Source organism: Manis pentadactyla, chromosome 6 (genome assembly GCF_030020395.1).
Source record: "Manis pentadactyla isolate mManPen7 chromosome 6, mManPen7.hap1, whole genome shotgun sequence".
Classification (NCBI taxonomy): Eukaryota; Metazoa; Chordata; class Mammalia; order Pholidota; family Manidae; genus Manis; species Manis pentadactyla.
This window is the reverse complement of record NC_080024.1, coordinates 132,547,022-132,570,492: the sequence shown is the minus strand read 5'-3', so window position 1 is coordinate 132,570,492 and position 23,471 is coordinate 132,547,022. Positions and strand designations below refer to the sequence as shown.

Here is a 23,471-nt window from a genome sequence, read left to right as displayed (position 1 = left end):
TGTAACATTGACTCACCAACATCTGGTTTATGCTTAATACGTACATGATGATTGATGAATGGATGAAGAAGGAGGTGATCAGAAGCTAGAGTCTGAACTCTCCCTTTATTGTATCCATGTTTGTAGTTACCATGCTTTAAAGAATGACTGGCATTCTTTTTTTTTTTTTTATTAAAGTATCATTGATGTACAATCTTATCAAGGTTTCACATGAACAACATTGTGTTTTCAACATTCACTCATATTATCAAGTCCCCACGCCCCCTATTGCAGTTGCTGGAATAACTGGTATTCTTAGGAGAAAGACCATAATTCCTATATTTGTTTTTGGGTGAAATGAAGCCTAAAGAATTTTGGCATCTTGCTTTACCCAGGTGGACAGTGAAGAATTTATGATGTTTGTGCCTGGTCTGAGAGCGTAAGAAAGAGGAAACTGGCCCAAAAAAGTCTTGGTGTTCTGTCTTCTCACGCTCTTGGGCAGATGAGTCTATAGGTTGTAAATTAAGACGTGGCAGAGAGAAGCACGCAGTGGCATTATAGGAAGATTGTGCAGTCAATTCCCATAACTGAAATTCTATGTGTTCTTGTTTTTCAGCACCCTGAAGCGGGCCCTTGAGGTCTTCAAGCAGCGTAAGTGATTCTTTAAAAAGGTATTTGCTGCCCTCGGCAGGCTCTGTGTCTGTCCTCAAAGGTAGGTTTTAATTTGAAGGGCAATTTCACTGGGTTCAAAAAAAAAATCAGAGCAGCTCCCAAGGTGAGAGAGAGCTCTGCAGAGTTGGAGAAGAGGGTGTGCAGAGGAGAAGCCCTCACATCATGATGTGCATTTGACTTAGAGCAGTGGTTCTCCCACCGGAAATCCAGGTCAAGGCCCTGGCAATCTGGTCTTCACAGGGTCCTGTGTAGTTCTGATAGTCCTCAGATCTGTTATTTGGCTTTCTGTTCTTCAGAATGCTTGGTGCTTCCCAGCTAAGGATTTTAACACAGCATAGTATGTATGATATGTGCTTAAAGTGTTTCAGTGGCTAATTGAGTGTTTCTAGACCTTTGTAAATGTTAGCTAAATATATAGTCATCTTAACTTTTCTGTAGAAGGTGTCCTCTTCCCTCTTTAACTCATCAATGAATATATTTCTCAATGTAGGGACAGGATCTTTTCATGTTTCTTGTATGAACCACAAGGTGACCATGGAGAGGCCCAAAGGAACTTCAGCTCAGGCTGGGTCTCTTGGGCATTTATACTTGCTGTTACTTTACTTTTTCTTTTTCCCCCCAAAATAGTTTAACTTGCTTCTTATTAAAATAATGTATATTTATCTTAAAAGTTCAAATGAGACATCAGACTATAAAGAAGATAGCAAATACCTGAATTTTCATTTCTTCATGATGAGCAAGAGTGGATATACCTCTAGACATTTTAATGCAATTATACATACATATATAATATAATATTAAATGTATCTTTTCATGTAAATAAATAGGATTGTACCTTGGCAGTGGCTCAGAATCTATAGGGTAGGGCCAGGTCATATTTTTAAAATTGTTTTTAAATGAAAATAATCAACTTTTAGTCATTCTAGCAGTTTGATATATATCTTTCCAGACCTTTTTCTATGCATTTACAATTCTTTTTCTCTCTCTTAAGTTGTAGACATGCACACACACACACACACACACACACACACACACACACACACAAGTTTTTAGGGAAATGAGAAAACACTATGCATATCTCTCTACAATTTGTTTTACTTAATATATCTAGACATCTTTCCATTTCAGTTCAGATAGATCTGCCTTGCTCTTTGCATTTTTTTATATTCTATTTAATGCCCAATTTCCTTCAGAAAGGTTGTACGGATTTTTGCCCAACAGTGCAGTTTTTTCACTCTCACCAATACCAAGAATTTTCACACTCTTAAAACTTTCCTGAATTGAGAAGTATAAATTATATATTTCTGGATTTTTAAAGTTTTGCACTTTTTCCCATAGTTTTAAGGTGAATACATTTTCAAATGTTTATTGGCCATTTAGTCAATCCTTTTTTTTAGATCTCATGTTAACCAGTTTTTTAATCCTAGAATACACATTTTTTCTTTTGATTTGTGAAAGCTCATTTGCTATAGCTGTTTACTCTGTTAAATAAATTGTAAATATTTTTCTAGTTTGTCATGTATCTTCTAACCTTGTCCAAGGTTATTCTGACACACACAAGTTTAAAATTTTTTCGTAGGGCATATCTGTCAGTCTTTCTAGCTTTAATGCCATGCTGCAATTTGTACTTAGAACACGTAAAATAAAATTTCAGTTTTTCCATTATAAAAGTAAGCCATGCTCATTGTAAAGATCTTAAAAAATAAGGGGAAAAAATCACCAAATAATCTTTCAATCCAGAGGTAGCTATTGATAGCTAGAATTTTGGTGTATAACCTTTCTTACAAATGCTCAGGCTCATGAGATGTTAAGGGATGGAAAGAAACTTAGAGTCATCTAATGAGAAATAAGGATTGAACTGAAATTGTACTGGGTTTAATAACATCTTCTAACGTGTAAATTCCATGAGCTGAGATCTTGGCTGTGTTTTTCTCCCCACTTCTGGGCATACACTAGGTTAGGAAGAGTTAGTGATAGGAAGCTAAGCTAAAGATTTGCTAGCTATAGTCTTGGTGGCCAGAGCAATGCTGGGTACGCAAAGGGACTCAATAAATATTGGTGACCAAGTGAAGTAGGTTAATTTTACTACTTGCTCCAGTATTTTGTATTTTAAGATCTTGTGTGATTTTGTATATTTGAATTCTGACATATAGATCTTGTTTATTTTTTTGAAAAATTATTTTTGCAGAGGTAGACAATGTGGCACAAGGTCACATTCAGCTTGCACAGACTCTAAGAGAAGAGGCCAGGAAGATGGAAGAATTCAGAGAGAAGCAAAAGCTACAACGGAAAAGGGTTGGTTTTGTATATGTATTAAAATGTTGCTTTTCCTTTGGCAGAAAACTCCAGGCTTGTTCATTAAACTCCTTGGCTCTCTCCTGACTTCACGCAGCCATGCTTTTTTAACTTATGAGATTATTTACTGGGGAACCATGTGGGGATTCAATCTAGATGGTTATGCCTCTGTACCCCTTTGCTCCCCAGGCCAGTTCTGTTTTAATTCTCGCAGGATTTAGATGTCTAGCCAGCTTTCCTCTTCTTTTGATGTCTCCTCCTGCTATTTAGACTATGACTGGAAAGGGGAACCCTCTGTCTTCAGTACAGTCTAGTACATCTAACCTGGAGGAACCCCAGATCACAATCCTCCTCCTGGACAAAGCAGTAAGGGGAGGGGAGGGTGTGGAGGAGACTCACCTTCTTTCTGTAGACCATAATGTACTTTAACCACCCTATTTTACAACTAGGAAGACTGAGGCCCTGGGGAGTGCAAGCCCATTTTGTCTTCAAAGCAGATGGACATAGGATCTTTTTCACTGATGGGACTCAGTCTCAGGGGAGGAGATGAAGTGAGCAAGAGGTCTTAAAACTGGCAAACATTTGGGGACTTATAAGGATCAAGAAAATAAGTCAGATTTACATTAAAGTGTTCTTAAACTAGTTCCTTATAGTAGATCAGATACTGTTCTGACTCCCTTCTATTTTATTCCTTGTATATTCATGTTTGCCTGGCAGCCAAGTAAGGCCCTTCCAGAATTTTTAAATATCTGGTCTCCAAGGTTGGGACCTCAGCTTCATGTGGGGCACAAGCTCTTCCCTGTCTGGCATCCAAAGATTGGCAGCCAGGTCTTCCTGGACAGCTCTGCCTGGACTTTTTGGAAGCCTTTTCTCATTCTGGCCCTTTACCGACCCAGGGTCATTTTCTTCAGTGTATGTATCTAATAAACAGCCATTAAGGCTGATTGTACCTGTACCTCAATCTCAGCAACTTTACCTGTGGTCCTAAATCAGAGGCTAATTCCAGCTTCCTTGGTGGTCATTTGGCATTTGGAGCGGTGATGGCATCTTAAGAACCTGTCTGCTCTGCATCTCTTGTCATTTCATGAGCTGCTCTTAGAGTTGTGTCTCTTACTAGGAAGGAAGGGTGGAACGAACATTAGGGACACCATTATCAAGTACTTTTACACACACTCACGCTTCATGTATCAGTTTTGAGGGGTGCTTCTGGGCCATTTTTCAGAGCAGAATTAATATGTCTATTACACCCACTCACTGGGTAGTCAAACTTTTTTGGCTGACATTGCCAGCTCTGCCCACCTCTCTAGATGAATTACAATTTTTCAAAAGCAAAATGCCTTGGACACTCAGAGTCTATGCACACATGATTTCCACTAAGAGGAGAGGAAGGTCATTTCCTCACATTTTCAAGTGCCTTTGGTAGTCCTAGTCATTTCAGGGAGAGCTTTGTTAATTTTGCAAGCCTTCCGACACTTCCCCTCCAACAAATTACAAAGACCAAATTCTCATAGCTAGAAGATGTTTTGAATTTTGTTAAGCAATAGAGCAGCCTATGCTTCATCCACCACTGTCACCCAAGTTTCCTGGGTTTTATGTGCCCTCTACAGCAGGAAGACACGTCCTGACCTTTCTTTGACAAGTCCAAAGCTTATTAATAACTGTGTAATTACTTGTGTCACAGTGAACTCTGGGTTGTACCACTTCCGGTTTTAGGTACTTAAAAAAAAATCAAACCTTGGGAGAAAAATGTGTCAATTTTAACTTCTCATTTTCCGTGGTTAAACCCTGCATGCTTGGTCTTTCACTTCTTGGAAATTAAGCCATTTCCACTAGTCAAGGAAAGCCATTATTGGTTTCTTTTAGTAAACTGAGAAGAGGAGATGCAGGTAGAATGGCTGGTCAGAAGTTAGTGCATACTCACTTATACAACTTACATCTTTTGAGAATGGAGAACAATGCAGACAAGATTATCCATCCCTCACTGAGTGTAGAGCATGGCCAGAGAGACTGATGGGACACAGTACTCATGATAAAGTGTGTTGAACCTGAACATATAGTGGGGACACCTAACCTAATCTCTGAGGTTCAGGAACCTCCTGGATGAAGTGGACTTGCAACTAAAAGCAGCAGAGTGAAGGGCAGTATGGATGCTGGTGGAGAGAGTCAAGGACAAGGTTCTCACCCTGGGGCTCGGCACAGCAGGGAGGGGTCTGGGGAGCCACTTTCAGGATTCCTGCTATTTTAGAGTTTGAGGTCCCTCCCTCCCGAAGCCCAGAATGTTTTAAGCCAGCCAGACAGCATCTGGTCAGTCACTGTCTCCTCCAATGCCCACGTTGTTTACCCTCTCCATTAGGATGGGGTGATCATGGCAGAGTGTTGTTCTGCTTCTAGAGAGCAATCTCTGAAGAAAGGAGACACTGGCTTTCCAGTTTTATGAATACAGTCTGGATGTGGGGAGACAGACCACTCAGCAGCTGCTCCAGTAACTTACTGCTTGGTCATTGGCAAATTGTTCAGGCTCTCTGGGCTGCAGTTCCCTCGTTTGTGTATTATGGGAGCAATAAAGAGCACATTTACCTTCTGGGGATGTGTGAGGACTAAATGAGATAATCCATTGAGCACTTAGCCTTCAAGATAAACTGCTATTCACTATAATTTGTTTTCATTAATAGTACTTGTGCTCTCTTCACAGACAGAGCTTATAATGGATGCTGCCCATAAGCAAAAGAGCTTACAATTCAAGAAAACCATGGATGTGAGTCTAACTTTCTTGCTTTGTTTTGTTTTTTGGTAATGTTGACATTTTCTGAAGTCCTGTGCTGTGTATGATCATATTCCTAAAAATAACATTTCAATAGTGTTATTATTTATTAGTGCAGTAGTTTAGAGAAAACAACCTTTAGTGGGTGGACTTCTCCTTCTTTTTAAGGCCTTGGAAAGATTTAAGATGAAACCAGATAGAGGAAATGGAATGATGGTATCTTTCTGGTAATATGGGATAGTATAACAAATCCATTTAAGTATTTCAGATAAGACACAAAAGTCTATACTGAATGATGCTATTTATCTTGTTGAATTTGAGCTCTTGCCCTGTAACTGTTTTGAATCTCAATTTCTTACCTATTTTATCAAGTGACCCCTTACTGTTTTAAGATATCTGCAAATTGTAAAAGCCTTAAGTAATTGATTTTAAAAAATGCTTAAGAAGACACAATTAAGACAAATTGCTAGGGGCTTCAGTCTAGCTTTTCATGAATCTGTTAACTCTGGATACAATGGACTCTGTTACTGAAACACCCACAACTCCATCTTTGAACAGAGTGTCAACATGATATGCTAACTATGACATGGTATCTGGTAACCCAGTTAAAAAAGAAAATGTCACCAATGGTGATGGCATGCAGTCTGCTCTGCATCATTTTTTTCTTTGATGCAGATCACCTCAAAAGCAATTGATAAATAGAGAATAATGTCAGTATAATGCAGAAATAGTGTTTGTTGATACAGTGATTGTTCCCAGACCATTTATATTTTGAGCAATCTGGGGCAAGCTTTCTCACAATTAAAGTGAAAGCGTTATTGAAACTTAATTTTCTTAACTGTTTCCTCTACCAGCATTTAGAGCCATATTGGTGTGATAATTTGGCTTCAAATGTCAAAAATAATTTAGAAAAAAATCAAGAGGAAAAAGGAAGCCTATCGTATTTACTCATTTTTGCTTACTGTCTACTTTTTTCCTTCTGATGTTCCACGGCTTCTCATTTCTGGTTTCATTTTGCTCAGAGAACTTCTTTCAGCCGTTCTTCAGGATAGACCTGCTAGCAGCAAATACTTAGTTTTCCTTCATCTGAGAATGTCTTGGTTTCCCCTTCATACTTAAAGGATATTTTCTCTTGATGTAGGATTATGTGTGGAGAGTTCATTTCTCTCAGTAGTTGAGCAATGCTGTGTCACTTCATTGTGGCCTCCATAGTTTCTGATAAGAAAGCTACAGTAATGCAAATAGATTTTCCCTTATAGATAAGATGTCATTTCTGTTTTAAGGTATTTTCTTTTTTCAGAAGTTCACGTATATATCTTGTCATGGATTTCTTTGGGGTTTGATAATATCTTAAATCTGTAGGTGTTTATCTTTTGCCAAATTTGGAATTTTCAGCCCACCCTCCTCTCCTAGGATTCCAAGGACATGAGCATTAGATCTTTTGTTATCATGCCAAACATCCAGGAGTCTCTGTTCATTTTTTTCAGCCTATTCTCTTTCTGTTGTTCAGATAATGTAATTTCTTTTTTTTTTTTTTAAATAATTATTTTTTATTGAAGGGTAGTTGACACACAGTATTACAAGATAATGTAATTTCTATACTAACTTCCTGTCTACCCATTCTTTCTTCTGTGCCTTCCATTCTCTTCTTCAGTCCATGCTTTCAGTTTTTTATTTCAGTTCTAAAATTTCCATTTGGTTCTCTGTACCTTCTGTTTCTTTGCTGAGCTTTCATTTCTATGCTAAGACTATTTTCATTTGCTTCAAGTATATTTGTAATTTCTTGTTGAATATATATACACAGTAGCTGCTTAAAAATATTCCTGAGATAATTCTAACATCTCTGTCTTCTTAATATTGGCATCTATTGATGGTCTTTTCTCATTCAGAGTCAGAATTTACTGGTTCTTGGTATCATGAGTGATACTCAATTCATTTTGAACATTTCAGGTATGTTACAAGGTCCTGGATCTTACTTAAACCTTCTATTTTGGCTGGCTTACTCTGACAGCCCTCTAGCAGGGGAAAGTGAGGTACCACCTCATTACTGCTATGTGGGAGTAAAAAGTCCAGGTTCCCCCCTTGGCATCTGCTGATACCACAGGGCTGGTGTGGCCTTGTTACTCCTGGGAGGTGGTTCAAGTCCTGATTCTCCACAGAACTTCTCTGACACCACCCCTAGAGGGGCTGCACCATAATACTGCCAGGTGGGGCGATGGGAGTCCAGGGTCCCCGTGTGGTTCCCACTGGCACCGTGTGTGGGGCTTAGTTACCTCCCAGTGGGAATGAGAGTTCCAGTTCCCCAGTTTGATGGGGTCTGATCACCTGCTGATGCCATGTTGGCAGGGCAGCTGGGCACCTGGTTACAGTGGTGAGGGTGGAAGTCTCAGCTCTCCTTGGCCTTTGCTGGGTGCATGTGTGTGTGGAGCAGGGCACAGTTTTCTATGTGGTATTTGTTTTTTAAGTATGTGCTAGTTTTTTTACAGAACTTTCTGTCCTGCTAGGCTATCCCTTTTCTGGTTTCTTGGCTGAAGGGAGTAGGCTTTTGTTGGGACTACGTCTGTACCTATTGTCATTTGTGGCTGCCTCCTTCTTTGGCACTCCTTCTGTGATATATGAGACAAGAAGAAATCCTAGGGAACTCACTTATAAGTTGCTCTGCTGAAACCAAGGTCACTGGCGGGTCTGCCTTCTCTCCATCTTTTAGAGTCTTATGTTTGTTTTCTATAGAATATCCAGCATTTATTATTGTACCTCTGTGGAGGAGAATGGAAAAGTAAATCTGTTCCATCTTCCAGAAGCCTATAAGACCTTTTAAAGAAGCATTTTGCAATTATGCAAAATATGATCATACCTCATCAAGCTTAAGCTAAGAATCTAAGACTCTCTTTTTAGGAAATCATCCCAAATAAGGAAAGCAAAGGCATGAACTTGTTCACTACTTGTAATACTGAAAATTGTAAGTGACTTAGTGACCAAAATATGGAGAAAGAGTAAATAATGTAACCTTAAAAATGTGATTGTGGAGACTGTGTAGCAACAGAGAAAAAATGTTTAATATGTCATATTAAAAAGGCAGGATAGAGGAAAACTGATAACTGACATTAAAATTTAAGACTTCTTCAGAGCAACAGGAAAAAAATGTCTTACATGTGGCTTCAGGAGATACGATAAATGGGAAAAATATCTGTCACTTACATACCTTATAGCCTGTTAGTGTTCCTAATATAGACTGAGCTCTTCAAAACCAATTAAAACAAAGAATGCTCTAATAGAAAAGCTGGTAAAAGACATGAAATAGAAAGGATATACCACCTTAGTAGTAAGGATAGTTTTCTTTGTATTTTTATTCTAACATTCTCACCTCTGGTATTAGAAAAGGTTAAAAATATTGTCTAAGCTTGATGTTGGTGAGAGTGTGAGGAAATGTATTCTCATATATGGTGGGAGTGTAAATTGGAAGGAGATTGGATGTGTATACAGTCTTTTACCAAACAACTACCCTTGTAGGAATTTAATGTATATAGATAAGTTCACACTATCCAAAGTAAAATGATAGTATTTCTATGTTAAAAAAAATGAGAAACAAGATAATTTCTACCAATGGAAAGTTGGTTAAGAAAACTATGGCTTGTATATGTGTGTGTGTTTGCAACCATTAAAAGTGTTTAGCTACAGGGATCATGCATGATACAGAAACATGTCTATCACATATTGTTGCAAAGAAAAGTACTGTTGCATAACTATCTTATGGGCTTGTAATTATGAAAAATTATGAACTTTTACTTCTATGTGTATGTACCACAGGTGGAATTGTATGGTCATTTACTAAAAGGTTAGCTCCCACTGAGTGGTGGAGGATGCTAAGAAATGCAGGGAAGCACATGAAATATTCAATGAGCACAAACCAACTCTGCAGAAGAGTCTTCATTTTTAAGCTTTTGTGGGGGGAGTTCGCCATTTTTATTTACTAGCTAAATGACTCACAGTTTTGCCTGGTTTGAGCAAGTTGTCTTTGCCTCAGTAGTTGAAACAAACTTAGTTGGTCCACTCACTCTAGTTTGAGAACTGTTTCCACTCCTGGAGGTAATAGTAGCACAGGATAGAACACAGCCTACTTTCAAACTAGCTTAAGCAGAATTCTTTAAATAAAAAAAGAACAGGACCATTCATAAGTGACAGAAGTGATGGGATTGATGTCCTCCTCACTATCCACCTGCTATGGTGAGTCACATTAGAATATTGAAGCATAATTATAATTACCATGGCCAAGTGGTGGCATCTAAGTTCTGAGGATTATGAATGTTATATACATGTTGGATTATACATCTTATAGTCACAAACTTTTTTGATTTTGCCTTTCAAATTCCATCGTTTGCTCCAATCAGTTTCCAAAGCTCATGTACTTTGTGTTTGCCAAATCGGAGTATCGCCTCCTTGATCAGGTTGCCACTACAAACAGCACTTGGAAAAGGGCTAGAGAGACCTTCTAAAAATAAATACAAAAGAGCATCAGCCTCAGAGAGCTCTGGTCTAGGGGTGATCACAGCCCTAATCAGAGTGGCCAAATCCTGGGCTTGGCAAGCTAGGGTGGCTACTTTCCAGGGTTATGTTCTGCTCACCTGTCTTGGTCCTCTTTTGGCTCCTAACAATAAAGGCAAAGAAGAACTATGAACAGAAATGCCGAGACAAAGATGAAGCAGAGCAGGCCGTCCACCGGAGTGCCAACCTGGTAAACCCAAAGCAACAAGAAAAGGTACCTGCGAGAGCTGACAGCCTGAATAATCTGAGATTTAGATATATGAAGTTAAAGGCAATTAATGATCTTAAAAATAAATAGGCACCCAAAGCCCCTGGAAATACCATCCTTTGGGCTATTAGAATCCTCTGAACTAGAAAGACCCTTGTCACATTTTGGGGATTGAGGAAATTCTAGAAAAGTCCATGTGCTATAAGATCAGAGGACAAGTTGAATGATTTGCTTGTGAGAGAAACACAGTTAAGACTTGACTAGCACTTGTCTCTTCACAGTCATTGTTTTTTTTTAATTATTAAAGTATCATTGATACACAATCTTACGTTGGTTTCAAATATACAACACAGTGGTTCAACAGTTACCCATATTATTAAATCCTCACCCTCTCTAGTGTGGTCACTATCTGTCTACGTAGTAAGATGTTACAGGGTCATTGACTATTCTCCGTGCTGTACCACCATTCTTGTGACCAACCTATATTCACAGCCATTGCTTTTCAGTCTATTTTGCCTTTAGAGGCCTGCCCGGCATCTCCCATCTCTTGTTCTTTTCTGTCTTCACAGCTTTTTGTGAAACTGGCAACTTCAAAGACCGCAGTAGAGGACTCAGGTGAGGGGGCTGCTCCAAGGGACGGGGGAGGATCATGGTGAGTTATGTCATGCTAAATCTGAGGCAGGTGGTTGTAAACACCTTACAACAAATATGGATGCACAGTAGGATTAACAAGACATCAGGAGAGAAAAAAAGAGAAACAGAAGGAGAAAGGGTGGGGAGGGAGGAAAGGAGAAGAGGGATGAGAGAGGGTATATATCAGGACGTGGAAAGTGGGAGGAAGCAAGTGAGGCAGCAGTTTCTGGCCACCGCCTGCCTGGGTTTTCCTGCCTCACTTGTAATTGAATGGTAGTAGTGGTGGTGGGAGAGGGGGTCATGTGGCAGCTGCTTTGTAATCAGGTCCTCACTCTGATGGATTGGGAACATCTCTCTTAAGAGCCCATCTCAGCCCTGATAACTCTCTATGAAAGAAACAGCAAAGTTGCCAGGGCTTGTCATCAACAAAATCTAAGCTCCAAATCACATGTTTGCAAAGGCTGCCAATTCCCAGAGTACCCTGCAGAAGACAAGCCTCTCATGGCTTAAGAAGTCTCTAAATGCAAAACTAGAGTAACTTGGTAGTTCTCCTCTCTGCGTCCCTCATTGGATAGCTTTCCTGAAAATGGAAAGGGGTGGAAGCTAGAGGCTCAGTTGAGAAAGAGAACCCTGGCTGAGGTTCCCGTGAGTTTTCTTTTTCAATTCCTTGGAGCATATCTTGCTAATTGCTTGTTTTATCATTTAAAAACAAAGTGATCCCACCTTTTCTCATTTCACCAAGATGCTATGAGAGAGATGTAATTATGGCCTTCCGATATCTAGAGCTCCATGGGGCCCTGAAAATTCATGATGAAGAGTTTCATTTGCCATCTGGGATGAGCTGAGGGGTGGGGCTGGAGCCCCCCCCCTCTGGTTTCTGATCTCAGGACCCCCCACTCCATTGCAGACAAAGTGTACATGCTGCACATCAGTACCCTGGATAAGGTCCGCGAAGAGTGGCAGAATGAGCACATCAAGGCCTGTGAGGTACCTGGAACCCAAACTGGAATGGGAAGCCACTTGGGAGAGGGCAGGTCTTCCTCCTAGAACTTGGAGAATTTACTTTTGTAGAAACGACCCACCCTCTTATTATAGGCCCCCCAATTCTCATGGAATTACCTGAGGGCAAATTGGAAATCAGGAATTTAAGTGGAGGATGAAAGGAACTGAAATGTTTTTCCCTAAACTTCCTTGTTCTGCCTCCTGCCCATCCTGAGCATGTTGTCCAGCTCTATGCAAGGCCTCCCCCTAATGTTTGGTTAGGGCCATGATAAACGGCTGAGTTAGTGGCTGAGTAGCCCCTCGGAGAGCCTCACCTGAACTTGCTGTGTGATAAGGAAAGGGCAGGTAGCAGGTGAGCAGGATTTAGAATGCTTTACCCTCCTATGCCTCTGACTGCACTATTGCCTCCTTTCATTTTCTGCACATGACCTCACTTACAATTGCCCAGAGAAGATAAAGACGTAACCTGGAAACTTTCTTGAGTTTCTTTCACCGTGTCTACACGATTTCTCACCAGTGGATCTCAAAGGACCGTAGCATGAGCATCAGCTGGGAACTTGTTAGAGATGCAGAATTTCAGACCAACTCCAGACCTACTCTATCATCAACTCTGAAAGTGGGCTCAGGGACCCCTGTGTTAATAAGGCTTCCAGATGGTTCTGATGCAAATTCAAGCCAGAGGACGGCTGATCTACACACACCTCTCTTCTCCTTTTATCCTGTTATATTTGCACGGGGCTGCTCCTGCCCTATCAGGGTCTCATCCCACCTCTGTGGCTCAAGCCCGTCTGGCCCGCATCCCCACACCACCTTGTCACAGCTCCCTTGAACGTGAACTTCTATCATTTACACAAACACAGCTCATTTCAGGCTTTAAAGCCTACCAGTACTTGCTTCCCAGCTGCTACCCTCTCCTCTCTTCTTGATGGAGTTGTCTCCACGTCCACATTGCCTGTCCCTGCCTGTCCCAGTCGGCTGTATCTGGGCTTTGCTCCTCTGAGGGGAACCAGTGACCCCCTTGGCGTGAGGTCCAGTGGGCCTGTCTCTACTATCAGGTTGTTTTCCTGTCTCTACTATCTAATACTATGGGTCACTATCCCCCTCCTAAGACTTTTCCTGCTTTACTTCCTTAACTCGACACTCTCGTGGAAAAGCCTGGAATAATGCCCTTTTTATAAGGTTTAAAAACATGCAAAGCAATATCACATACATTGTATTGATATGTAAATATTATAATAACTGGCATGGGAATGATAAACAGGATAATGGTTATCTCCAGGGAAGCAGGAGGGTGATATTGGTGAGAGCGCACATGGGTTTAAACAGAATCTGAAGTAAATACAGCCAAAATTTTTGACAAAGCTAGGTGATTGTTAACATGGTTATTCGTTATATTACTCTCTATGATTCTATGTGAAATATTCCGTAATAAAGACAATGTATTTCTTTAAAATCCTCCAGGAAATAGGTGAGCTGGTAGGGACATAGGTAAAGCAGAATCTGTTGTGAGTTGATAAATCATGTGTAAGCTGGTGGATACATGGGGATTCATTATACTATTCTCTCCACTCTTGTATATGTTTGAAATTTTACATTATAAAAAAATTTTGATGTAATACTAAGTGTTGTATTTAGTACTGAAAAAGCACATTAATATAACATCCATTGTTGAATAGAATAGCATCCGATTTATAGAATAGCTTGATTTTCCAAAGGTTGATTTTTGTCTATATCAGAAAGTGACTTTTTAAAAACAACTTTTTCATTAAGGAAAATTTCAAATATATACAAAGATAGAAGATAAGTACAAGACCCCCATGTACTCATCAACTAGCTTCAACAATTGTGATCATTTTGCCACTTGAATTCATTCATGGTGTGGGGAGTTGGGTGGGGGATGTGGCACGTGTTGGTGGTGGTAGTGGGAGAGGGCATGGGGGTGGCTGGTGGGCAGAGTTTTTAATCTGAGGCTCTGTCAAGCTGCCCAGGTAGAGATTCCCCTTAGGCAGTTGGAAATGTGAGCTGGAATCCAGGTTAGAATCTTTGTGTCTGGGTTCCTCATTACCTCTTACTTTCCGGAGTATATCCAATCCTGTTTGTGTGAATACCATCTTAGAATCCATTTGCATTCTTTGCCTGTAGTAAGTCTGTGAGCTTCCTTGGTGGTGGGGGAGTACCCTCCGTGGGGCAATAAGCTTACAGATAGTTGAGGGTTGACACTGTTTTTTTTAGTCATAACCAGTCTAGGCACACGGTAACTTTCTCTGCATATGTATGTACACGTAGTTATGTTTCTGTAGGTATTTGAAGTTCAAGAATGTGAACGAATAAACTTCTTTCGGAATGCCTTGTGGGTACACCTGAATCAGCTGTCACAGCAATGTGTCACAAGTGATGATGTAAGTCAGAGGCATTCATGGAGAATTCATTAAAATGGAAGGAAGCATGGACATTTATTAGTTCTCCCCTCACTTAAGGCCCAAGGAGGTACAGTGACTTGCCTAAGGCCACAGAGTGAGTTGACAGAAGAAAACCTAGCCTGCCTGACTCCTGGTCCAATGTTACTGCCATGACTTAATCTTATAGAAATTCAGAGTTAGGGCAAGAGAGCAGAAACGTGAGACCCAAATGCAGTTTAATTTATGGAAGACAGAGATGTCACAGCATGAATATGAGCCCCATAGGTCACTTGAGGACAGCCCCAAGTACTAACAGATAGATTCATGCCCAGGCTAGTGATCACTGCAGGGTTCAGGACTTACTTCAGTGGTATTCCCAGGGCATTTTCCAAGCTTAACTTGTGCACAGCAGTCCTCATGGGGTTCCAGAGGGACCAGAACCAAATCATCACAACCTTTTTTGCTAAGAAATAGCCACCCGCACTCAGAAAGGCATTCATTTTAGAAGAAAGAAACACCCAGAAAACCTGTAGGATTGACTGGAGGAACTTTTCTCCAAGTTAACTAATTGTCTTTGCATTTTGTGTGTGGCATTGGTCTTGTTTCATGGGACTTGGTATCTATTTTCTTTGTCCTGTAAGTGTTTTTTTTTTTTTTAAAAAACTTTCCACCAAGGATTTTCTGCTGTTACAAAGATGCATTTCTTGTCATCTTAAAAAAAATTTTTTTTTAACCTATAAGTATCAGAGAAATCCTTTTATATGAGTCCAAAACTTGAGAATGTCTTCTTTTTCTTTTCAAAGCAAAATCTGGGAAGGAGTTTGGCATCTTTCAAAGTTGTTTTAATGAGCTGTGTCACAATTACGTGTGTATCTTGTGTACCTTGTGTACGCATGTACCTATGCATCTATCTTGATAATCTTCTTTTCGTTAGATGTATGAAGAAGTCCGTAAGAGTTTAGAGATGTGCAGCATTGAGAAAGATATAGAATACTTTGTGAATCAACGAAAAACTGGACAGACTCCACCAGGTGAATGGAGCAGCAGGGTTGGTGGTTTGTTTAAGCAATTGTGTTAGTCTTTCTTGTCACATGTCACTGAGAATGGAAGACGCCAGACTAATATTTTGTTTCTCGATGATTCTCCTAGCACCCATTATGTATGAGAATTTCTACTGTCCCCAGAAGAATGCAGCCCCACCAGGAAAGACTGTGGGGCCTAACTTGGCAAGGTAATAACCAGCTACCTTTCACGTGAAGAAAAACACTTTCAGTAAATGTTTTTGTCATGTGTTTCTAAGCATTTTAGAATTGGAACATATATACCACTAAATTTTCTTGGTGAGGTTCCTAAGTTTTTGAAAGTAGCATTTTTAGGACAAATGTTAATGGATTTTATTAGTCATAGTTTAAGGAGGACTATATCGTGTTTGAGTATGATTGTTATTCCTCGTGCATGAATCCTGTCTATGCCTTTCTGATAGCCTGTAGAAAGCAGGAGTCAGCAAACTCTGGTCCCCTGAGTCAAACCTGACTTGCCTGTTTTGGAAGGGCCTGAGTGTAAAGAATAGTTTTTACATTTTTAGATGGCTAAAAATATTTAAAATGATACTGTTTCATGATGTGTAAAAATTATATGAAATTCAAATTTCACTATTCATATATAATGTTTTATTGAAATGTGACCATGCTCTTCCATTTACATTTTATCTGTAAAGGATCCTGAGAGAAGAGAGACTTCTGTTTTACATGCAGTCAGTTTGAAGTCTAAGCTGTTGAATTTTCAGTCCAGTTTTCATAAACATAAAGGAATATTTAGAGGGAAAGAATTGCATGACCATTATCAATATTTAAGAATGCCACTTAATATGAATTCATTCATTTAATCTTCACAATGAGTAGATGCTCTTTGTGTTTTCCATTTTACATGTGGAAGCACTGTAAACATACGAGATCAAGAAAGCTTGCACACACAGATGAAATTTCATCCTGCCAGCCTGGGTTGCCGGGGGCAGAGTTCACTAAGTGCTTCCTGACCACCATGCTTCCTGTTCCTTTGCATATAATGTCTGCAACCTAGAGTCCAGTAGGCCAGTGCTTTTCCTTCATCTGAACTTGCCTTGGCCCTCCAGAACAGAAACCAGATTATGATTAGAGTGCAATATGCTTGTAGTGTGAAGTAGAAAATTAGAAAAATAACAAGAACTTATCTCAAAGACTTTGTTTGTCATTTCTTACAGGAGAGGACCTCTCCCAATTCCTAAAACTTTACCAGGTATGCCACCTAGAAAGGCTATTTGAAATGCTTTTCTTTAAGATTGCATAGTTAGAGTTTTGAAATAAGGGGGAAGAGGTAATAATTAGAATCAAATTCCCAAGAGAATAAGCCTGGATTAAAATCTTACTACAGTGCTATTTGTCACAGAGAGAAATTTGGTAATTGGTGGTCTATGTTATAGCTTATCCAGGAGACATCAGTTCCTGGAGTATCAAAAGAAATGTATTATAAGGCAATCTTACCTAAGAGATTATTTCAACTTGGACCATGGGAACAGCAAAACTGATACATAATTCCCTATGGATTACATAGAACTATAATTTACAGAAGGCACATATGTCTAGAAAAATGTAACCCATTGTTGTATATTTTGTATGCTTCCCATAACAAGCTAATCACAGTGACCTCTTTTTTATTTTAATTTTTTAAATTTTTGTATCATTAATCTACAATTCATGAGCAACATTATGGTTACTAGACTCCTGCTATCATCAACAGTGACCTCTTTTTTAATCAGAACTCCTGTGATACCTTTGGGAGAACCACAAATTTTAGCATTTTTTTGTTAGTTGTATTCCTGGGTAATTGTAAGATCCTCAAAAGCCAACACCTTATTTTCTCCTGTGTTGCTCATAACACCTCACACAGTAATGGGCACATAGTAGGTACTCAACAGACATTTATTATTTGAAAAAATGAAAGATATACCTACATGTGTTCAAAGGAATGAGGGAAGAGACAACTTATGGTATGTTTAACAGCTTAGTAAATAATTTAGTGGCTGAAATTATAAACTTCAAAAAATATATAAAAATTTATTTTATTTTAATAAAATAATTACTACTTGTTGATGTGAGACTTTTTTTTGTTGTTAAAGTATCATTGATATACAATCTTATGGTGGTTTCACATACACAAAACAGTGGTTCAGCATTCACACATATTACCAAGCCCTCACCCCCTCCATTGCAGTCATTGTCTTTCAACGTAGTAAGGTATTATAGTCATTAGTTGTGTTCTCCGTGGTGTATTACTGTCCCAGTGATCTACCTATGTTGTGATTGCCAATTATAGGTTCCCTTAATCTCCTTCTCCCTCCCCACCCACGCTTCCAACCCCTCCCCTTTGGTAACCACTAGTCCCATCTCAGTGTTTATAAGTCTCACTGCTTCTTTTGTTCCTTCTGTTTTGCTTTGTTTTTATATTCCGCAAATAAGCAAAATCATTTCGTATTTGTCTTTCACCACCTGACTTATTTCACTGAGCATAATACCCCCTAGATCCAGCCATGTTGTTGCAAATGGCAGGATTTCTTTAATTTTTATAGCTGAATAATATTTCATTGTGTGTATGTACCACATCTTCTTTATCCATTCATCTACTGATGGACATTTAGGTTTCTCCCATATCTTGATTATTGTAAATAGTGCAGCAGTACACATAGGGGTGCATATATCTTTTCAAATCAGGGATTTTATTTTCTTTGGATAAATTGCTAGGAGTGGAATGACTGGGTCAAATGGTATTTTTAGTTTTAGCTTTTTAAGGAACCTCCACATTGCTTTCCACAGTGGTTGAACCAATTTACATTTCTACCAATAGTGCAAGAGGGGTCCCTTTTCTCTGCATCCTCACCAGCATGTGTTGTTTCTTGATGTGCAACCTTTTTTAAATCCATTTTTTAAAGATGATTTTACTTCGGGAGCTGCTATCTTGGTGTGGATGGAAAAGGGCAAAGAAATCATAATAGTGATTTCCAGAATGTGTGAATGAATGATTCTCTGGTTTGTAGTCATGACTACCATAGGTTTTGTTGCCAGATACATTTTCTTTTTACAAAAGGGCAGTCACTAGACTCTTTAAGTGGAATGCCTTAAAAAAGGGCTAAGATCTTATCATGAGAAAATATAAGCTTAATGTTGCTCTGTGTTCTGTCCTTAGCAGATGATCCTGATTATTCTTTGATTGATAACTACAGTTTGATCTATCAGTAACGCAATGGTAAGAACCTTTAATTTTCACAAAATCAAGTTTCATTTAGACTGGTGATTTTATTTTTGAAGGTTTTGAAGCTTTTCTTTATAACACCACTACAAACAAGCAAGGCCTTGCTTCAGGCTGGCACCTTGGTGGGTGTGATGTTCCTGCAGGACAGCCTCTCTGGACCCCACAGCTCCATACCTATTTCAGTGAGGATGTTTTCCCTTCATTAGTTATTCTGTAATTCTTTTTCTTCCCTTGTTAAGCTCTTCTGTGGCTATTATGCACCTACTCTTAGGGCAGAGCTCACAAACAAAATCCACATGATTCTCACTTGAAATAATTTAACCTTTAGAGTACTCCCTGTTCCCTAAAGGGGAGAAGTCAAGGAAAAAGAAATCTGTGAAAATGAGGCAAATATTATCACACTCACCTATTATGTAAGGGCATGTAGGGGTCATCCTGCACCAGATTATTACTGCTCGGAACTAGCAAATCATAAGGATTCCCAGAGCAGAACTACTAAGCCAACTGTAGCTGCAGAGATTACTCTCTTCTTTGACACTCAGGTGCTCCCAACCTGTCCCAAGTCATCATCAGTCTCCACAAACGTGAAGGAATGCCTCTGAAGCCAAAATAGCAATACTAAATGAAACTCTTCATCCTGTATAATTCTTTTAACCCAAATGAGGATATCTTGGGGTATGATGACATAGGCATATATGAGCAAAGAAAAAGTCCAAAAGGGTACATTACTAAACAGCTAATAGTGTTTGTTTACCCATGTTTTCCAATTTGTGTACAACGAAAATGTATTACTTCTTTAATTAAAACTGTTTTGAAGAGTTGACCCTCTTGCATATTCCTGATCTAGTGTGTTCCTAGGAAGACAGGAGGAGTTAGTGGGATGCAGGAAATCATAATCGAACTGGAATGGACTTCCTGGTGTGGTGTTGGTGGCATTTACTGTCACTTACGAAACAAAACAGGTTTTAATAGTGCTCCATAGTGGTTTTCCTTCAGTGTTCTATACCCCTGGAAAGTTCTTGAAGTGAGTACATCAAACATTGCTTGTCTTCAGTCCTCTAAAAACACCTACTTTGAGACTTATAGCCAGTTAGCTAGTGGGACAGAAGCCATGTTGTTTTGATTAGATAGAAACAGTCAGTATCTATTTATATTTAAATGTCTATCCTTAAATTGCTTAATAAATATGTTTAATGTTTAAGCAGTTTTGCTCTAAAAGATAATGAAAATTGAAGACATAAAATACTCTACCCTCTAATTATATGTAATTTTCTGACCTACAAACAAATTGTATTCTTGACAACCAGTCATTATTTCTTTTTCATTTCATAAGCCTCCCTCTTTCTCATGGGAAGAGGCAAGGCCCATGTTAGAGGTAGAGTAAGAACATGGGAAATCAGGGACTTGGGATTCAAAGGTGAAATGCACTCTCTGGAACGCCACATAGATGATGGATAGGAGAGAGCATTGGCAGCTCCAAGGGTTTCTTTTTATTTTTTACCTCTTTCTTTCCTGCCCTCACCTTGTTTGTGTAAATATATATTCTGTTGCTTAGTAGTAGCATTTGACCCAATGATGCTAGTTCCTCAGAGCCTAGAAGTTTGCTGTTTGAATGCAATGTGCTAATCCAACATATTTACTTGAGTTCTATAATTTCACTGCGGCTCCATGAACAGGGGCTCAACATATACATAACTGACTGAACTGAAGAGCATTTTAAAGAAGGGATTCAACCTTAGTTAATAGTCTAATTAAGCTACTTACTACATTTAAAATAATTTGAGCCTTCAGAATTGAAATTTAAATAGGAAGCTTTAGGAATTTGAAATTTGTTTGGCAGTTGTTGATTTTAACTGCTATTCCTGCTTTTGATTCTAATATGTTTAGTTAAAGACAAGTTATAACTTCTGAATTTAAAAGTATATGCATCAAAAAACATAAATACATGTGTTATTTACCATAAAGCAATGTTATTGTCATCACATTCCATTTTTCATCACTGGGAATACCCATTCCTCATCATTTGTTTTCCTTGACCAAGCACATTTACTCTCATTGAATCAAAATCTCAAGGTAGGAGCAGGGCGCTGACATGAATGGTTTGGTTCAAATGAAATTTCTTTGTTATTTTCTTTCAGAAAACACAGCTTTTTCCAGCTGGTGCTTCTCTGGCATGGAAGGAGGCACTCAGCACAGTAGAATATATAGCCAAACTACGTCAATCATGAAGACTTCGAAGTGAAACCTTGCTGTAATTTTTTGATATTTTAAATTTATGGTCAACATTTAGATCAACTTAAGTTAGTAGTGTTCTGAAGTTTTTAAAACAAGTTTACAAATTGCCCCAGACTGAAGAATTATCCATTTTCCATCAGTTACTAAAGTTGTAAATGAGTTATTTTCTACTTGATTGAGGAAAATCTCTGGATTTGGAGTTTTGACTCTGGAAGAGGGTAGGGGTGGCCACAGAGGGGTCTGAACCACCAACCTGCAGAGGCCCTTTGGCTTTGGGCCAATGTGGCTATGGAATTTCCACCAGGACACACACTTGGTGGGGCAAAATTTGCAATAACCTTCCTTCTTGACTAAAGACTTAGAAGCCATCTGATGATACTTTCTCACTTTACAAATGAGGAAATGAGATCCAGAAGTGTGAAATCAATTCCCTTACTTATCAGGGACAGAACCAGAGCTAGCATGTAAGCTCATCCCACATCACCATTCTTCTAATCCTGAGGCTGTGATGTTCAGTTGAAATTTAAGATGCCAAATGTTTTTGCCAGCATCTTTTCAACTGGGAAAACTACCAGGGTTAAAACGTCAGATTTACTTTTATATGGCTCACTGTATGTACCCACTGTATCACTTTAATCTAACCTAAGAAGCCATCGAGTGTAAAGCATGGCTTTATATCTTATATACCACCAAGAAAGTCAGGTAGGGGAGTTGACAGCTAACTTATGACAGTTAATGGCCAATTTCATTTGAATTTGAGATGCTAAAGTGTGAAAGAAAAAGTACATCCTAGAATCAATGAAATATGCTATTTTTGTTCTATTCCTGAAGAGACTTTTAGAGTTACAAAATTGGTCCTCAATCCTGGGTCTTCACAAAGAATTTTTCCCTTGCTAGATCCTGGAATTTTTAAAGTGTCATCATCAACCTTTCACAAATATCTGGGTTCCTCTGCTAACTCAAAAACAGCAGGGAAATTATGTGCCTTTTGTATAATATTCACACACTGGAGGAAACAGACATTTTAGTTAATGGCAAGTTAAAATAGCATGGGTATTCATATGGTATGTTGTAAAATTCTGTTACCACAAAAAGCAAATATTTTCCTCTCCTGCTCTGTGCAAACCTTTCTAAGACCAATGGGAAAATGGAACAATGATTGATTATTCCCCCTTTTTAATGAAAGGTGCTACTGAAAGTGGCAGCTTCTTGTCATGGCAGGAAACTTGCATCAGTTGGATATCCTTTTGAGAAACTGAAGTTTGCAAAGGGCCACCGACTTCCCCAATTTGAACAAGCTCAGAAAATTTTCCTTCAAATGCAGAAGATTCTATTTTTAAATATTTTATTTATTGTTGGCAATTCCTCAGGGATTTCACTTTTCTCTCTATTGGTCAGTGTAATTGATGTGAAAGTGTTTTATGAATTGAACATATTTTTATTTTATTGCCCTTTCAATTTGATACAAAATAAAATAACAGCTCTTGGTGATTTGGAATTTATTGTGCATTTTTTAGTTAATCATCTCTCTCTTCCAAGCTGTATTTGACTCCTTGTCACATTTGCTGTTGTTAGAAGGACAAAACAGCTGGACAAATGCAGACAGAGACTGGTGCCTTGCTACTTCGTGCTGATCCTTCAAGTGTCAGTTGCAAGTCACTTCCTCAGGGAGGCACTGTTCCTGCCTCCGGACGAAGTTGGATTCCACTGCTGTATCTTTTCCCCTCCCATATTTTTCTTGATTTTCATTCTTTCTGTTGCAAGAGTGACTCCTTCATTTTTGCAATTCGTTCGTTCTTTCTTGTTGTTTTTTATTTTTTTGTATGTTTTAAGCCCCTGGGTTTGGGGGAGGTTTATTTCCCAGCAAAAGAGAAGTAAAACACATTATAATATGACCAAATGTTCCAGGCTCTTCTTATACACTTCCTTCCCTAGACTTGTAATTAGCCAATGAGAAATAGCACTTGGCGACCACAGTCCGAATTGAATTTATAATTTAGAGAAAAATAACAGTTTACAACACTGAAAATTTCTATCCAGGAACATGGTGTCATTATTTAACCATGACTTCTTTACCATTTTTTGATAAAAACTTTTTTATTCACATTTTTGCAAATTTATTATTTGCTTCTTTTTAGCTAATACATGATTCATTCTTGAAATTAAGTGTTCAAAGCCCATCTTCCCTCCTAGGTGGTAACCTCCATGAGAACAGGGCCCCTCCCTATCATTTTTCCTGTTGTATCCCCAGCACCTGATTCAGTAGTAAGGAAGAATTGGTGGCCTAGAGGAGAACATACCTAGAAAAACAACCAGCTGAGAGACACAAAAGACATGTTAAGGGAGGGAACCCAGTGAAATAAGTATACATGTAAATTTAAATATGAGCCACTGTACAGAAGCTGGTATCTTAATTTGGGTTCCACCAGAAGCTGACCCTGTAATAAGGATTTGAGTGCAG

General features: G+C 38.9%; 1 protein-coding gene across 2 annotated transcripts in view; it reads left to right on the top strand.

Annotated features, from left to right (window-relative positions):
• Positions 1 to 22,501, top strand: part of PSTPIP2 (proline-serine-threonine phosphatase interacting protein 2) — a 65,673-nt gene extending 43,172 nt beyond the window's left edge. Inside the window, exons 4-15 of one of the 2 annotated variants that reach the window (XM_036918693.2) lie at positions 596 to 630; positions 2,840 to 2,946; positions 5,639 to 5,701; positions 10,365 to 10,463; positions 11,027 to 11,072; positions 11,998 to 12,077; positions 14,393 to 14,491; positions 15,426 to 15,522; positions 15,641 to 15,722; positions 16,731 to 16,765; positions 18,713 to 18,769; positions 20,914 to 22,501. In XM_036918693.2, coding sequence (XP_036774588.1) covers positions 596 to 630; positions 2,840 to 2,946; positions 5,639 to 5,701; positions 10,365 to 10,463; positions 11,027 to 11,072; positions 11,998 to 12,077; positions 14,393 to 14,491; positions 15,426 to 15,522; positions 15,641 to 15,722; positions 16,731 to 16,765; positions 18,713 to 18,762 — 793 coding nt within the window. In that variant the 3' untranslated portion in view covers positions 18,763 to 18,769; positions 20,914 to 22,501. Of the gene's footprint in view, positions 1 to 595; positions 631 to 2,839; positions 2,947 to 5,638; positions 5,702 to 10,364; positions 10,464 to 11,026; positions 11,073 to 11,997; positions 12,078 to 14,392; positions 14,492 to 15,425; positions 15,523 to 15,640; positions 15,723 to 16,730; positions 16,766 to 18,709; positions 18,770 to 20,913 lie in introns of both variants that reach the window. The other variant, XM_036918691.2, reaches the window with a different exon arrangement.
• The last annotated feature ends 970 nt before the right edge of the window (positions 22,502 to 23,471 follow it).